This window comes from Neolamprologus multifasciatus, chromosome 2 (genome assembly GCF_963576455.1).
Source record: "Neolamprologus multifasciatus chromosome 2, fNeoMul1.2, whole genome shotgun sequence".
NCBI classification, from domain to species: Eukaryota; Metazoa; Chordata; class Actinopteri; order Cichliformes; family Cichlidae; genus Neolamprologus; species Neolamprologus multifasciatus.
This window is the reverse complement of record NC_140440.1, coordinates 23,630,957-23,648,942: the sequence shown is the minus strand read 5'-3', so window position 1 is coordinate 23,648,942 and position 17,986 is coordinate 23,630,957. Positions and strand designations below refer to the sequence as shown.

Genomic DNA, 17,986 nt, shown 5'->3' with positions numbered 1-17,986 from the left:
CTGGGAAGCTGTATATCACGTCATCTCGTCACATCACTCAGCATTGGCTTGGAGGCTTCACTCCCCATTTGGCATCTCTAAAGGCCTATGCATAATTAATGGATCTATTTGCCTCACTCTTTCCTTATCTCATTCGGTGTATCTCTCCCGCCTCTCCATGCACTGTATCTCTTGTTCTGCTCAAGTCACACTCGCTCTCTCTCTCTCTGTTTCACCGTGCCGTGCGTGTGTTTAGAGGACCAGACCGGGGCCAGCTGTTTCACCTCATTCGCTGCATCCTCCCGGTCCCAGATAGGCACTAACTGCTCTAATAACAGCACAAGAGGAGCTCAGGCCAGCCGCTCAGACAGCCCAGAGACCAGAAACCGCAGACTAGCCAATCGCAGATCGACAGCGTAGGGACAGTTTGCAGAGAAATAGGAAGGAAGGTGCCAGCCGCAGTTCAACAGAAAAGAACATCAGAGTAGAAGTCACGACGGGGGGAAAACGGGGATGGTGCACCAGAGGAAGAAGGCCCAATTATATGCGGTATCACAACTGGCAGTAATACCAGCAACAATGCTGCCGCACTGTTGCTCCTCTCGAGACAGAACAAGGTCAAGTGAGAGCAAGAAAACAAGCAAGCCAATCTGAGAGAACACCAAAAAAGAAATAACATCAGTTTTGGCTTCTTGCAAGAGGGCCCGGAAACTTACACAAAGCACGATCCAGTCGTGTTCGCGACAGCTACAGAGACGTCCAGCAGCTACAAAATAAAAGCTGCAATCTTCCCCACAAGAAGCGAATAAATATTCAAATCAGCAGGGCGTTAAATAATTTGTATCTCAGTAACCACACCAGGCCGTGTCCTGGTCATCCCTTGTCTGTGTGATTGCATCAGAAAAGAAGTACCTCGCTGCTTCCCCTCTACACACATACACCCGTCAACGTAGAAGTCTCTCATCCACATCATGTCTGGCCACTGTCTTGAGCTGTATGGGGTGGTGGCGAGCTGCTGTCTGTCGAGTTGCAGTGAATTTTGACCGCTGAAATCTGTTTTCAGGTGGAGTGGCAGAGAAACGAGGATGTGATCGACCCAGCGAGTGACCCCAATTTTGTCATCACGCCCGACCATAATCTCGTCATCAAAAAAGCCCGGCTGGCCGACACCGGCAACTACACGTGCGTGGCCAAAAACATCGTCGCTCGCCGCAAAAGCACCTCTGCCGCAATCCTTGTCTATGGTAGGTGACGACTTCTTTCCGCAGATGTCAAAACTGTGCACAGAGACTAGTGCCGGGGTCCGGGCTCGATTGAGCTTCCAAATATACAAACGCAGAAAACTGCTCGGATGAATCCTTTTAAGCTTGCACGCCGCTTCCCTTGTCCCACATTTCCACATTAACCTTTGCATGCTTCTGCACGGAAGATGTGTGGGCGCAAGTCTCCCGTCAGCTCTTCATACTGTTACATTCAGAGTTTACAGTGTAGTTTTTTATTATTACACTGTGTTTCACATATTTGACATATGGTGACAAATTGCATACGTCAGCTCTGTTTTTCAGCAGCGCAAGAATTACTCTTTCATAAATCACTACATAAAGAGAGAGTGGTGTATCTGCACATTAATTACCACAACTTAAAATGTTACTGGCAGCCATTCTGCCAAAGCTGGCAGTCTCTGATGTCGAGGCTGCCATCTTCCTCCTCCTCTGTAGTGGATCCAGTATGAGAAGAGAAATTGAATTAACAGCAAACTGTAAATAATGACTTGGCTTGATAAGCAGACTGGCCTTTATTAAAATGCAGAGAAACAGCATATTTACTATCACAGAGGGTTCCACAGCTACTGGCACTACAAAAGTTTTGAATACATTACAGCCTGGCGTAATTCTCAGCTCCACGCGAACAGAAGATGGAAATCATGAGGGAACGATTGATGAAAACAACATTGAGAATAATAAATGGATAATGTGACACAATGCCTGACACGGGGTGTGTGTTTTTTGTTTTTTTTTAGTTAAGGCTGCCAGAGAAATATGATACTGTGATGCACTGTAGGGGGAGAGCAGCAGTTCTTGTTTATTATCTGACACATCAGCTCAGAAAACACAGTGCATGTCACAAATAAGAGGCACTACCTGTTCATTTTCTATATTTAAATCTTTCTTGTTTTTTGATACCTGTGTAATATTGTAATAGGAAGTTATATAGATTAGGTTTACAAATAAATTCCACAGAATGGGCAACTTGGGATGTGTGGTGGGGTTTTTAAAGCCTTTGAATTTGCTGGTAACAGCATGGTAACAGCTCCATGAGAGGTGCCGTTGCAGTTCAAATAAAGCGATATCAAAAATAAAAGGCGGTAAATAGATAAATACTCATAAATTAAGTAGTGAAAGATAGACGACGATGGCAATAGTGATCGCTAAACATAATCCACTGACTCATAATAATGCAAAATGAGGACTCTATTCAGTCCTGTGGAAAAACTAAGTACACTCTTAATGCTGTTATAGGGTAATTAGCAGCCAGGTGCTGCTAATCAAATGCACTTAATTAAAGTGTGAGCGCCTCAATAAAAGTAGAACCTCTGACAGGTCTGGAACATGCAGGTGTGTTAACACAAAGTCTTCCTGGGAGTGGACATCCCAATAAATTCAGCCCAAGGTCAGATTGTGTAATTAGAAGAGAGAAAAACTTTTTTTTTTTAATTCAAGAGCTACATATCAGATTCTGTAGTCAGTATAATTAAAGAAAGACTGGGAAAAAATGGTCATAAAAGTGAAAAAGAGTATGGCAGCACGACCAAACCACAAGACCTCTGCAACAATGTTCTTTAGATCAAAGATGTTTGGTCATAATGCACAACACCACATACAGTGGGGCAAAAAAGTATTTAGTCAGCCACCGATTGTGCAAGTTCCCCCACTTAAAATGATGACAGAGGTCAGTAATTTGCACCAGAGGTACACTTCAACTGTGAGAGACAGAATGTGAAAAAAAAATCCATGAATTCACATGGTAGGATTTGTAAAGAATTTATTCGTAAATCAGGGTGGAAAATAAGTATTTGGTCAATAACAAAAATACAACTCAATACTTTGTAACATAACCTTTGTTGGCAATAACAGAGGTCAAACGTTTACTATAGGTCTTTACCAGGTTTGCACACACAGTAGCTGGTATTTTGGCCCATTCCTCCATGCAGATCTTCTCAAGAGCAGTGATGTTTTGGGGCTGTCGCCGAGCAACACGGACTTTCAACTCCCGCCACAGATTTTCTATGGGGTTGAGGTCTGGAGACTGGCTAGGCCACTCCAGGACTTTCAAATGCTTCTTACGGAGCCACTCCTTTGTTGCCCGGGCAGTGTGTTTTGGATCATTGTCATGTTGGAAGACCCAGCCTCGTTTCATCTTCAAAGTTCTCACTGATGGAAGGAGGGTTTGGCTCAAAATCTCACAATACTTGGCCCCATTCATTCTGTCCTTAACACGGATCAGTCGTCCTGTCCCCTTGGCAGAAAAACAGCCCCATAGCATGATGTTTCCACCCCCATGCTTCACAGTAGGTATGGTGTTCTTGGGATGCAACTCAGTATTCTTCTTCCTCCAAACACAACGAGTTGAGTTTATACCAAAAAGTTCTACTTTGGTTTCATCTGACCACATGACATTCTCCCAATCCTCTGCTGTATCATCCATGTGCTCTCTGGCAAACTTCAGACGGGCCTGGACATGCACTGGCTTCAGCAGCGGAACACGTCTGGCACTGCGGGATTTGATTCCCTGCCGTTGTAGTGTGTTACTGATGGTGACCTTTGTTACTTTGGTCCCAGCTCTCTGCAGGTCATTCACCAGGTCCCCCCGTGTGGTTCTGGGATCTTTGCTCACCGTTCTCATGATCATTTTGACCCCACGGGATGAGATCTTGCGTGGAGCCCCAGATCGAGGGAGATTATCAGTGGTCTTGTATGTCTTCCATTTTCTGATGATTGCTCCCACAGTTGATTTTTTCACACAAAGCTGCTTGCCTATTGTAGATTCACTCTTCCCAGTCTGGTGCAGGTCTACAATTCTTTTCCTGGTGTCCTTCGAAAGCTCTTTGGTCTTGGCCATGGCGGAGTTTGGAGTCTGACTGGTTGAGGCTGTGGACAGGTGTCTTTTATACAGATGATGAGGTCAAACAGGTGCCATTCATACAGGTACGAGTGGGGGACAGAAAAGCTTCTTACAGAAGACGTTACAGGTCTGTGAGAGCCAGGGATTTTCCTTGTTTGAGGTGACCAAATACTTATTTTCCACCCTGATTTACGAATAAATTCTTTACAAATCCTACCATGTGAATTCATGGATTTTTTTTTTTCACATTCTGTCTCTCACAGTTGAAGTGTACCTCTGGTGCAAATTACTGACCTCTGTGCAAGTTCCCCCACTTAAAATGATGACAATCGGTGGCTGACTAAATACTTTTTTGCCCCACTGTATGGTGAAAAGCAAACACAGGTTATCAGCACAAATACCTCTTACCAGCTGTTGAGCATGGTGGTGGAGGGGTAATGTTTTGGAATTGCTTTACAGCCACAGGACCTGAAACCCGTGCAGTCATCGAGTCAACCAGGAACTTCTCTTTATACCAAAATAATATATACAGGCCACCTGTCTGACAGCTAAAGCTTGGCCTGAATTAGATCATGGCACGGGACAATGATTCAGAGGAGAGCTGCAAGTCTATAACATGTAGGCGAGACTGATGAAGTCATACAGAAAACAATTATGTAAAGTTATTGCTGCTAAAGGTGTTTCAGCGACTGAATCATTGGGTGTACTTAGTTTTTCACAGGAATTCATGGAGTCCTTTGAATATGTATCTTTTCATATGACTTTATATCTTATCATGAAATTATGTTAAGATGAATAGTTGTATAATGTAAAATTGCTGTATGGTGGAAAAATACATCTTTCTTACTGTGGAAAAATAACATTTGTCTCAACAGAAAACTATGAGGACTTTAAAAAGATGCGGAAGATGCCCGTCTGTATAAATCCTCATTGAATTTTGGCTTTTAGGATGAAATCCCATTAAGAAAACATGATCTGAATGTGGTTTTAGAGTCTTTGTGCATCAATTTAGATGAACTCAGATGAATGAGTGAGAGAAAAAGTGTTTGCATGATTTTAGTTAATGAACATAATCATCAAATCAATATTTAACAATAAAAGCATAATAAACAGTAAGTGAGCCAAGTGTGTTTCAGATCTTTGTCAAAAAGCTTTCGTTTTATTAGGTTAATTCTCTCTTCTTTTTTGTAATTCAACAAACCCAAAGGGGGTCCGAGCGTTACGGCTTTAAATGTAGCTGCAAATTGAGTCGTGCATTTTCACACAAAAAATGTGTTAATTTGGAGCATGCAGTCAGAACACATTATCATACATTCCTCTAAGCCTCCAGCATAAAACTAAAGAAGCACAATTATTCCTAATTGATTAGCTTGTTGTTAAAAGATGTAAAGAGGCAATCTAGGGCTGAATTAACTGGGAAGGCACGACCATACGCACTCTTTCTTTTGTTTGCCTTTCTTGTGTTGTCAAACAATGATTTCCACTCAAAGACCCAGAAAGTTGGGAGCAAATTGCTGAGTTGCTTGCATGTGCAATTTTATTTGTTTCCATCACACTGTTTGCTTAATGTCGTTTATTACTGTTGCAGCACTGGTTTAGGATGATAGAGGGTTTTTAGCTAATCAAAAAAAAACCCTCAACCAAACAAAAGAAACTCTTGCTGCTTTTCACTTGAGTTGCTCTGAGTTCAAGAGAAAAAAAATCAGTTGGCTGAAGGTACCACAGTCTACTGTGCTAGTTAATCTAGCTATATGTAGCAAGTCATAATAACTGCTACTTTTCAAAGGGGGTTCAACAGGGGGCCAGAGATGCATTTTAACAAGGCCTGGCTGGTGTGACTGCACTCTGTTCTAAGAGGTAATCAGGGGCCGAGTTGCCTGGCAATTTACCTCGCCGTGGCGGGCAATCAATCGCAAAGAGAGGGCAAGGAAATGATTCAGCCACGACGAGCAGAGGAGAGTGTTAGGGGGAAATTAGGAAGGGAGTATGTACAGAGAGAGAACGACAGTGCTGTTCAAGTCAATAAATCAGGAATGTCTGAGGAAACACGGTAGATACAGGATGATTTGATGTAATTGCCTGGCATGATTGAGAGACATAGTACCAATTAAGTGGCAATGGATGGTTAAAGTTTGCTCCGACAAGTGGCCGTAATAACAGAAATACAGAGTTTTTTGAGTTTCACATCTTAAAAAAACAAACAAAAGAGGAATGAATTATACAGTGGTGGTCTCTCCAATTCAAAGATAAGCCTACTTGATTTCGTTGAATGATATGTTGTGGTGTGAAATCAGTGGCGGACGTGTGAAGGACGGAGTCCGAATTTGCGGAACAACCGTGATGCATTTATATCTCAGCAGTGTGTTGGCAGTTCCCAGGGGTAGACGTTGTTGTTGGTTTTGTTGCTTTTACGCATGTATGACTGTGACAGTGTGGTTTTAAATTGAATGGCTTTACAATTATGTTATTATATCCTCGTATTATCTCTGTGAAATTCAGGGGGGAGACTCTGATATGTAACGTGCCCGTGAGTTACTTCGCAGAAGCTGTGCCTTCCTCAGAGGGGAAACCAGGAAAGCGCCGTCAGATTTTTCTGCTCCCTGTTGAAGCCATTTTGTTTCCACTGCAGTTCGTGTAACTCCAGCTCAGACACAGGAAGCGACCCCCTTTTGCTCTCGCGCTTCCGTTTGTTCACTTTGCAAAGAATGTAACAGCAGTCTTGATTATTCTAGTGCAGCACGCCTATTTTTCCTTAGTGCATGTCGGGTAATCCTGGCTGCTCTGTCCCTTCATTCATCCATCCCTCCCTCCCTCACAACCTTCCTCCCCCTTTACCTCACCCCTCCATATCCCCCCCTCCTCCCTTGGCACTGGTCTGACAGTCAACGGTGGCTGGTCCACGTGGACCACCTGGTCGTCCTGCAGTGCCGTGTGTGGGCGTGGCTGGCAGAAGAGGAGTCGGAGCTGCACCAACCCCACGCCACTGAATGGAGGCACATCCTGTGAGGGGCAGAACGTCCAGAAAAGTGCCTGTGTGGCCACCTGTCCAGGTAACTCCCAGGCAACCCTGTTTGTCCTGTGGCGCTTGGCTTCCTGTGGCTTCCTTTTTGCATTTTTTTGCATCTAGAAGTCATCACTTCATCTTTATTTTGGCTGCTTTTTTTGTACCAACACTAACAGTCTATTTTTTTTTTTCTTAGATGTCAGGCTTTATTGCTTCCTGCAGTTAGACCTCTTACACCGCAACGTCAGAGCCTATTAGTCTGCACAGTAAGGCTTCATGCTAAAAGTGATTTATTATTATCGCACTTTGTTCACATACCACTTTATCTTTTGCACTGTATGCAGACACCGCTTTTCTTTCAGAGACCCGTCTGCTTAAGGAGACACGGTTACAGCCACGTTGTTTTGTCACTATTGTTTGCTGCTCAAATTATGTAGTAAATACGGGCACTAAAAAGCTGAATTATGTCGGCCTTTGTGCGATGTTTGCGTGCGAGGAGTTGAGGGCGTTTCATTTGCTTGCCCATCCTCCCTTGTGAGAGCATCGGAGAGGCAGAGAGTGTCCTGCCTGATAGTGAGCAACACATATTGATCCCTGGTAGCCTGAGATGGAAGTCAAGCTGCTTCATTTGCAGTCCCACATTAGGCCCCTGACAAAGGGAGAGATAGCGAGGGAGAAAGCAAGCTTGGGGGAAAAAAAAACGAGGTGTAAGGTGTAGGCAGGGATAGAGACAGGTGGAATCAGATACAGTGTAAGGAAGGCAAGAACAAAGCCCGGAGTGAGAGAGAGAGAATGGGGAAAGCTGAAAAAGAAGTAGAGAAAGCCTGACTGTGTGCGCAGGAGCTGGCTGTTTGTCTACCAACAGATCAGTGTGCGGACGTATAGCTGGGGCACAGCAGCCATGCTGACCACAGGAGAAATCTCCCACGCGCAGTAAATAGCAGGGAGGGAAATACAACACCCCTGGCACTGGCAGCTTTTCCCTGTCTAAAACAGAGGTTATCTTCCTCAGTGAATCAGGGTGTTGTCTTACACATCTAGCATGTAAAGACATCACTAGATGTCAAGCACGACTGTAAGTAACATGGCCTGCCTGAATACGGCGGGAGGAAGACAAAAGGGAAGCAGGGATTCATAGTCAGAGTAAGGACCTGGGTGGATTTGGAATTACTGGAGTTGGAGCAACCAGTAATTGAATTAGAGGGGTGCCCAGGGATGCTTGACATTCCTCTATAGCAAAGCGGGATACTGACCTTCATGAGCTTAAAGAAATTAATGTCAGTCCAAGCTGCTATTGTTAGGCCAACCCACCCACCCCCTTCATCCCTCCCTCCATCCCTCCCTCCATCTTCCTCTTGTTCCACAAAGAGAAAGTGTTTCATTTCAACTATTGGGAGTGCTGTGACAAAAATTACATTGTACTCTGTGAAGACATTTTATAGAGATTTTGAGGGAGAAAGAACTCAATTTTTTCTCCTTTTGATGGGAGACATTGGAGCACCGTGACCCCGCTCGCACCCCTATCAGCCCTGTTGTTTGGCAACAGATGCTCGTCTCTGCCCCCTTTTGTCACTCGTTACCTGTCTGCTGTGGGGAACATCAGTGAAGCCCCCAGCTGTCTGCTGGGGAGAGGGGTTCCCCCTTCACTCTCTCCCCCCACTCAAGGCCAAGAAGTCCACCGCAGCAAAGCTTGGGGGATGATGAGCTGTTGTTTCCCATCACAAGTGGCACCGACACTCTTGTGTACTCACAGACGTGCCTTTGAAGTTAGTCGAAGGTGAACCGACAGACAGCTCCTGTCGCTTTTGCCACCCAGCACGCACACACAAACAGATTCACTGCCCCTATGTACGCGTTTGTGTGTATACCTCTCTTTAATTAATAAAGGGCATGATTAACACACCTGCCTCAGGAAGGGGCAACAGGACAGAGCAGCCTGGCAGATGCATCACTTGTTACCAGATGAGAACTTTATTCATCCCCGTGCTTATAGCTCAGTCCATTTTAGGAGAAGGCAACTTGAGAAAAATGAATTACATGGGAAGCTGTGACACATGATGTTACTTATTTAGACGTAGCTGACATTTGGAGTCAGAAGTAGTGGGATTTTTTTTTTTTAAGTCGGCCTTAAAAGGCAACTTTTTTTACTACACCGGCTTTGTTTTTGAGCTATGACTTAAAATTTTCATGATTTAATGCTCGTCTTGTTTCAAGAGTTCATTAATTATCTAGACAAAGTTGGTTTTTTTTCATCATTAGTTCTCTCTAGTGCATTTAGCTCTCAGCATTAAGTCTTTGAAATGGTTTATAGAAAAAATATATTGAGTTTTTAGGTGCTTATACTGTGAAAGCCTATTATGAAGTGCAGAGATGGCTTCTTACGTTTGCTTAACTTGTCCTTTAGGGATAAGAGCCGCATGAATATTGGCTGGAAACAAATCAGTTTTAATTTGGAACCGACGGCATGCGAAGGCTTTAATTTGTCTCTGCATCCTCCAGCCGAGCCTTTATGTATTTATTGGTGAAATGCTGATGGCCATGTATTGTTCCACATTCAAAAAGTAGCATGACTCCTTCACAGTATAGTCGCTGAGGCATATTTCACCCATGGATTATATGGACCTCCGCGGACCGACACAGACGGCCTCTTCAGTAATAAAACCCTCCACGTATCTGTTCACAATGACTCTTGTATCCGAGCTCCCACCTCTCGTCAGGAAAGTGTGAAGCTTGAGAGGCTCATCTGTATTTTTGTCTAAGTCTCCAAAGTGTTTAATGAGAGTTGGCGGAGGCCTGTGTGGCAGATCAGATGGGCTCCATGCTGGGAGAGACACAGGGAGCTGTGGAGGAGGAGGCGGCTGAGGCTAAAGCCTGAGGCTCAGAGCAGAGCATATCAACACTTGAGACAGCGAGTAGCCAAGCTATGCAAAGGCTTATCTCCATTTCGCTTTCCTCTCGCTGCCTCCTTCATTTCTTTTGTCTCCATCCCAGCATATCCCTGCAGAAGTATCCCACATAATTCTGCAGTCCATCCGTCTCCCTCTCATCGACTGCCCTGCGCTGACTTGTGGTCAGAGCCAATAGTCATGGCAAAATGTCAGATCACGCCAACATTTCCAGCAAAGACAAACATTAAACCTGAGCCAACAGCAAATAGTTAAGTCCCTGGTTTTGGAAGCGATTCGGTGATGCCCACCCCGCACGAATGAACTAAACTGTTGCTTGATTTGCGTTTGAACACCAAACAACCTGAAGAGATTTTGAACTCCTGTGAATTATTTAAATATAGCACGGATCCCTCAGGCTTGCCACAGGAGTCGTGAGAATTGAGCGAGATGGAAAATAAACAGACTCGGGGGCTGGCGTATCCGTGCGTATTTTCCGTGCACGTACGCGTCGTAGACATCCGAGTTAGCGCCCGTATGTCTGCTGTCTGCACTGCAGGCAAAAGTCTAATTCTACTCCGGGAGTAAACAGTCGTGTTTTTCTTCGTGTTTTATCATTGATTGTTGAGGCGACTCCATATTTTATCCGCGGAATAAATAAAGGCAACGGAAAATAAATGTGGCAGAAAAACACATTATTTCAGTGTGAAAAGATGGTGGCCATCTGGTGACAGCCTTGCATCATTTTTAATCACTTGGTGCCGTTTGGTTTCTTTGTGTTCTTCGGCACACCCTCTTCATATCTCACTCTGTCACTTTTTTGTCAGTTTTTGGTGGTTTTGTCAAAATCGGGGGTAAATGTTGCTTTTCTCAGTTATTGATTGCACACTACTCCTAAATAAGCAAGCAAGAAACATCTAATGTTAAGATTTCATTTTTATTACGTTTATCAGAAATACGGGCTCCTGGCGGGCAATTAATCTCTGTTGCGTCACCCAGTGTGTTGCGTCTGTGAGCTATCAAAGCCATCCGTGGCTGTTTTGTGTTTGTTTTTTGTCTCTCTCTCTCTCTCTCCCCCCCCCCCCCTCCCCCAGCTTGTGAGCACTGGGATTAGTGCCGCTTACACACATGTGTGTTGACAGGACAGTGGAAGCAGAGGCCTGCTGGTCTCGGTGATAGTTGTCTACCTCCTCGGGTTCCCTCAAGGACACAGAAACCGTGGGTGCTTGATGATCTCGGATTGTGTCCATCAGCGGCAATTGTCATTTTTGAACAGCGAAGCTTTAAACAAACGGCCGCTTGCCACTGGGTTATTGTATTACTGTCCCTCCTCGGCGACCTGGCTGACCTGAAACCTGCGGTGCCAGATGATTGAAAATCAGCTGCGGTGCCTTTTGCAGGAGTGCTAACAATCTCTTTCTGGGGATTTGATAAGGAAAACTGTCTCTGTGGACAACCATTTTCTTATGTGGATTCTGAGAAGAAACAAAGTATGAGGTGTGGCTCTAATTTTAGTGTTAAATCTTTACTTTGTTGTTGTTTCTCGTTGCATTGTTCTAGGAGAAAACCTTCCGCCTTTCTTGAAACGGGAGCCGTGCGCAGAGTCGGCGTTCAGAGCCAGGCCATCAAGGACTGTTTACGCATCTTCATTTTTCTTTGATTTGCCTTAGCCTTGGGCCGCAGTGCTTCTGTCTCATCCACATTCTCACTTTGTTGCCACACCAATCCTCTTGTTTGAAAATGTCATTTGCATGGCGATTAGTCTTGCTTTTGTGGTGGGGATAAGAGAAGTAGAATTCCATCACCTCATCAGGGCAGATGTTGATCTCATCCCTTTATTTCACCGTGGTGTGGATAAACTGAGGGGCGACATAATATATTCATTAGGATGTAATTCGCTATTCAATCATTCTCATTCCCAGCCTGGATAATCAGCCCACTGGCCCACGGATGGGTCCACTCAATGCCAAACAAGGACAATTATCTGATTGGTTCTGCGCTCTCTGCCAAATGGATCTGACTGCAAAAAAAAAGGACCCAAGCTGTGTCAGCATCCTACCACACGCATATGCTCTTGCACAAAAATAGTCTCGCATTCTCTGGTTGTCATTTCCGGACACGCACTCGGACCGACACATAGACTTGTGTGGGAGCAGGGTTTAATTCACCCTGTGCGCTCGCGGTGGTTTTCTATCTCATTTCTCCAATTGGGGATTTGCTTGCGAAGCAAATAAAATCATTAGTTGATACAGTTATGCAATAATAGGTACCCTCGCCCTCAGTAACATCTCACTTATGTTTTATTAACCAAAGCTTCATGACCTGCAGTGGGTCAGAGCTGCTTTCTGCAGGTCGTGCCCCCTGCACTCTTTATTGCTAGGATTAATGAGCACTAAGGTTTCCTTGCCCTTAGGTCAGCCAGGGGAAGGGTTGCTGCTGTCATAGAGGTGTGCATTTACTGCGTGTGTGTGTGTTCAGGTAATTCTCGTCTGGTCCCCTTCACCCTTACATTTGGGGGAGAGAGAAAGAGTGAGACAGTGCTGTTTTTTTTTCCTTTTTTCCCCCCATGAGAGCTCATTATTGCTCTTTTTCCCATTAGCCCTATAGTAACCTTCCTCAGACCTGGCGCTGTGTCACTCTCAATATTACTCCCGGCCACCGGCCACACCAGCCGCAATGCCAAATTACCCCCACCTTTGCAAAATGGCCTTCCTCTCTGTATGTGGTAAAGCTGCTGATATTTCTTACAGCCAAGCGTGCTCCGAACTATTACGGGCCCATTTCCATTGTGCTCATTGTGGGCTGTTTGAAGTTATGGTCAGGCTGCAGGTGTAATGTACTTTCTCTTCTTTTCAGAGTAATACCACATGTATTTTGTCATGCATTCGGATGCACTTCAGGCAACACCGCAGGCGCTATATTAGCATCTTGACAAAGAAATCAAACAAGGGTGAGATGGTTCCTTCTCTCAAATGTTATATTATGTTGTGCTGGGTGTATGAGAAATCTGAAACTTATATTCTTGCGTATGTATGGACCGCTTGCTCGGAGGTTACTTTTTCCCCCCTTGGTTTGTTGGCAGCTTGGTTTACCAGGCCGCACTTGCACCAGTGGGGTTAAACTTAGTTGCATCTGATTTCCATGCTGAAAATAAACAAAGAAAACAGAATAGAGACAATATGGCTCTCCTCAGCTGCTCTACACGCTTCGGTTTCTCTGTGCAGCTGCTGGATTTGAGTGTGTGCAAGTGGATTTGCATGTCTTTAAAAGGTTTTCATTACCAGGTTTCCATTTTAGGTTTACACAGGATGGCAACAGTGTTGAACCACTTGTTCTCGTCTTGCACGCAAATACACAGATAGTTTGGCGCCACCGTTTCCACCAGTTCACGTTGTTGCTGAAAAAAGGGGAGTTATGGCCCGGTTTATTGATGTTTTCCAATTAATAGTTAACCACTGCGAGCTGAAATAAATTGTTTGAAGAGAATTCGTTTGAGTTTTAGCTGCTGTGCATGTGTTTCACCACTGTTATTTTTATTTTTTATATTGTTTTTTCTAGTGGACGGAGGCTGGAGCGAGTGGAGCAAGTGGTCAGCATGTGGCGCAGACTGTTCGATGTGGAGGAGCAGAGAGTGCACCCAGCCCTCACCTGGCACAGGGGGCAAAGACTGCCAGGGGCTTGATCTCCAGTCTCTCAACTGTACCAGCGAGCAGTGTCCACAGAGTGAGTGCACCACCACCCACGCACCACAAGCTAAACTCTCACTCTTCAACTCAGTGAAACAATACAAAACATCTACTTTAGATATGTTTTTTTTAGCCAGTTTCTGGCACAAGGATCAGTAGATGGTTGTTTTGTTATGTATTTGTGTGTTAAAACTGAGCTGATGAGTGGCAAATGAACATTTTAAAAACCAATAAAGGCACTCAAAACAGCATCTGAGAGCTTTTGCTAGATTATACACTGTTAATTTAAAAAAAAAAAGAAGCATGCCACTCAAGGCTGAAGTGGAAAAATTTATTCAAAGGTAAATATTAAACAGGGTTCAGTCTCACAACCTCATCAGCTATAACAAGTAGATCACAAACAATACAAAGAGAACAAGTGTACAACATTAGCATCAATTAGCCCCTCAAGTAAATGCTAGATGGGGATAGGAGGGAAAGGCTTTTTACTTGATCTTTTAAAAAACATTTTCCATTTTGGGGGAAGAAAAAGGATCCTCTTCCTCATCCTCTTCCTTTTATCCGATCAAACGCTTGAAGCCTCCTTTTTGTCATAGATGTTGAGTTCATCTTACAAAGGGTTTGTGAAGGAAAGGTGTCCATCTCATTAAACACTCGTACAGACAAAAGATTAATCTGCAGCCCACTGCTGGCTCATCCCCACCTGTGTGACCTTTTCAGATGATCATTTCTAATTATCATTGGGTAATGTACCTTCTTTCCTACCTTGCATATTGGTGCCGTGTTGCTCTATGACCTGTTAATAAAACCAGGAATAAAAGCATCTCTCCTCTGATTACAACACAACCTGTCAATTACACTGGTGCATTTAAAATTGTGATTAATCTCATATTGTGCGTCTATTAAAACGTAGGGGAATGCATGTGCACTTTTCTGCTTAATTCAAGCCAGATTATACTGTGGTGCCACTCCCCTGCGTGTCATTAATAGGGCATGTGCATACTGTCAGGATGAGAAAGGGCAAGGCTCATATGGCCGGAGACGGCAGCTGAGTGGAAAAGTGACACCACGGGGTCCTCTGCAGAACAGATGGACATGAAGGGAGAGCTCTGTCACTTCCTACAGATATCAAAGACAGAAAGATACTGCATGTTGCCCACAATGAGTCTCTGGGTGGCGTCTCATAGAGAAAATGTTATAAATAGTGTGCTCTCTGGCTGATCTGCATGGTAAACACTGGGTTTTAATGGGGATTCAGTTGACATGGGCCACTGAATTAATAAACTGAATTATGTATTTTGCCGTGATTGATGTGATCAAATAGACCGATGCTTGGCTGGCAAGGATTGTTTGGAATTGCATGCGAATGCTGCATTGTGTGCTGCATGTGTTAGTGCAACGCGAGCAAGTGCACGTATGTGCGAGTGTCCACCGATAGCCGGGTTTGGCTGGTGCAGTGAACCAGGGAGTTCAGTCAGCCCATCATCAAAGGTCAGCAGCTCCTCCCAAGAGAAGCAAGATATATACACAAAGATGCCAGTCATTGTTCTTCACACACACACACACACAGTCGAGCAAACGCACACACAGAGTCACTCAGTATTTACACTGACAGAGCAGAGCGGAGCGCCGGCCTCTGAAGAATGCCTGTCCCAATCTGTTCCCAGCAGATGCGTTTCCATAGACAATTGCTGTGTGAAGTATTATAATAAGCAAAATAGCAAGATGGTTTTGGCTTGTCAGCAACTCCCATACTTCAACCATGTCTGCAGGCTATTAGCTGAGATGGAAAACTCCCCCTCCTTGAAACAAAAGGCACCCTGCTCTCCCAGCGCAATCTAACACAACAACTGCACAGTGAACCACAGTCACTCTGCAACAAAAGCCGTCGTCCGTCTGAGGACCTCACAGACACGTCTAATCTCCCTCATTAAGCCAGAAATGAAACGCGTTCGATGAGGTTATTGTTTTTAGATGTCGCGTACATGAGAATAAATGTGCAACACAAAGCTGGAAAAGCAATCTGACCCAGGAAGGATCATTTTCATAAAGCAAACAAGTGAAGCCCAAACATATACTCTATGCAAAATCTACGCAGGGGGAATAATAAATATGCGGGCAGCATGGCAGAACCAAAATGGGAGACAGGTGTTAGAGGGCAGAGAAAGGATAGTGGGGGGAAAATAATGGTGCTCGTTTTCTCAGGCGCAGGGAATTAGGACAACATAGAAACAATTATTCGGCTTAATGTGTGTAATGAAGGTAATGAACTTAATTTGCAGCAGCATCCCATTTTGGGATGTGTCACAAATTATTGAGCAAAACACATCAAACTGTTAATTTATCTTCAGCCTGTTCTTGTTTTTGGTTTTTTTGTATTTATTTTTTTTTATTTCAGAGCTAATTTGGCGGCGCGGAGGCTGAGATTTTCCGTCACCGCTTTGTTTGTCAGAGCGGGGTCACGGTGCTTTGTGAAAAATGGCCGGACATTTATTTTGGGCCATATTTCACTGGAGCCTGCTGAGGGATGGGACGACTGTATTGTGGAGATAGTAATAGTCACGTTCGCGTTGAGAGTTTTAGTAGCCATATTTCCCTGACCTTAAGAACTCCTGTGTTATTCATCTTCGGGCGAGTGACTAGGATTGGCCATGGGATGAAATATATTCTCAGGTGTCCTGATAAATGCCCGGGGAAGAAGCGCAGAAGGCTCCAAAACTCTTATTTATCAATGCAGGAGAGAGGGGGGAAAAAAAGCAGGCAGAGAGAGTGGAGGACTATCAGGTGCGGTCATTGTGCTGACTGTCAATACAGCCAGAGTCCAAACTTCAACAGGAGCCAGATACACCGCCTTAGAGGAGATGAATTATACCGGCCCATCTCGAGTCAGAAACTGATCCCCTACCGGCCAGCCCCGGAGCGAGTCTGAGGAGCTGAAGTGAAAGCTTGTGGAGACGGGCGCAAAGAGAGATTGGCCTGAGGTCAACTCTGAAAAAAGCTCATCTCATCCACAGATTATCCTCAGGCGGGTGTCACTCATGACGAGAGGTCACACACAAAGAGAATCAAAAGTTTTTGCCAGCAATTAAGTCAAGTGGAAATGAAAGATGGAATGACTGATGGCGGAGAGGAAGAGAGGTAAATTGGTGTGGAGTGCGATTGGAAAGAGAGAGTGTGAGAGAGGGGGCATGTTAGAGAGGGACTAAAGTAAAGCCCATCCAATTATAAAACCTGATTAGCTATGTCAATTAAACTGTGATGGATGTCCTTTCAATTATTGGCTGGCATCATGAAAATCAATGAGTGGGGCCAGGAGGAGCTGAGAGCAGTTGTTGGTCAGGGTTGTTGTGAGCATCGGGATCGTTTCGCTAGGACACCTGGCGGGTCAGATAAAACTTCACTCAGCGATGCTCCGATAAGCCACTAGAGATTACAGCCAGAATAGAGAGAAAGGAAAGAAGGAAGAGCTGTTTGATTGACTGGCTGGCTTTATTGTCTGGGTGCGAGGATGCTGGGAAAAGGGAAGAGTCGAGATACTGGATCTTTGCATCTGAGGTTAGCCAGTTGTCTTTGGTGTGCCCTTAGCAAGTAAACAGCAACCGGCCAATCCAAGGCTATGTTTATCCAATCAGCAGAAACCAGCTGGCTCGTCTCCTTACTGACGGGTGTTGCTTTGTCTTTAGTCAAACTACACATCTCCCAGCGGACTGCAGCACAAGAAGTTCAAATATCACGGCATCATCTGGCCTTTGGCTCGCCAAGACAATTGGATTTGGGAACTCTAATGAGAAGTTCAGCCAGAGTCTCTCTCATCCTTTTGTTCTTTCTTTCTTTTTTCTTTTTTTGGAGCTCATTGTGAAAGGGAGGGAAAGTTTAGCCAGGCTTCCTGCAGTTAAGCACCTCGGTGCTTCTCTAAGGAAAGCGAGGCAAAGGCAGGTAAATGGACAAGAGGAGAGGTGGAGGAAGGTTGAATGCATCAGATAAGAGTCCTCATGCTTTAGGTGTGTTATGTGTAGGTGTGCTACGTAGCATCACGAACAAAACACACAGTCTTGTGTTTATCTTCAGCCAGTCATTCGCGATCGATTACATGTCAAGAGATCTCTGGCATTACGAAGAGCTGCCATAGAGGTTGGCTGCATATAATCCGCTACTTAAAGTATCAGATTGTACTGAGATAATCACCCATGAAATAGATTCTGGCATTTCTCTTAAACACTTGGGTATGTCAGGCAGCTTTGTCCAAAGATGGATTTTTCAAGGCAAAAGGAGAGGCAAGGACAAATTGATGTAAAGAGATGAATAGAAAT

General features: G+C 44.5%; 1 protein-coding gene across 4 annotated transcripts in view; it reads left to right on the top strand.

The window, feature by feature from the left end:
- Positions 1–17,986, top strand: part of unc5a (unc-5 netrin receptor A) — a 152,271-nt gene that overhangs the window by 105,153 nt on the left and 29,132 nt on the right. For 2 of the 4 annotated variants that reach the window (XM_085132415.1, XM_085132424.1), the window contains exons 5-7: positions 1,043–1,223; positions 6,984–7,151; positions 13,549–13,713. In XM_085132415.1, the coding sequence (XP_084988541.1) occupies positions 1,043–1,223; positions 6,984–7,151; positions 13,549–13,713 (514 nt within the window). The remainder of the gene's footprint in view (positions 1–1,042; positions 1,224–6,983; positions 7,152–13,548; positions 13,714–17,986) is intronic. The other 2 variants (XM_085132432.1, XM_085132442.1) reach the window with 1 other exon arrangement.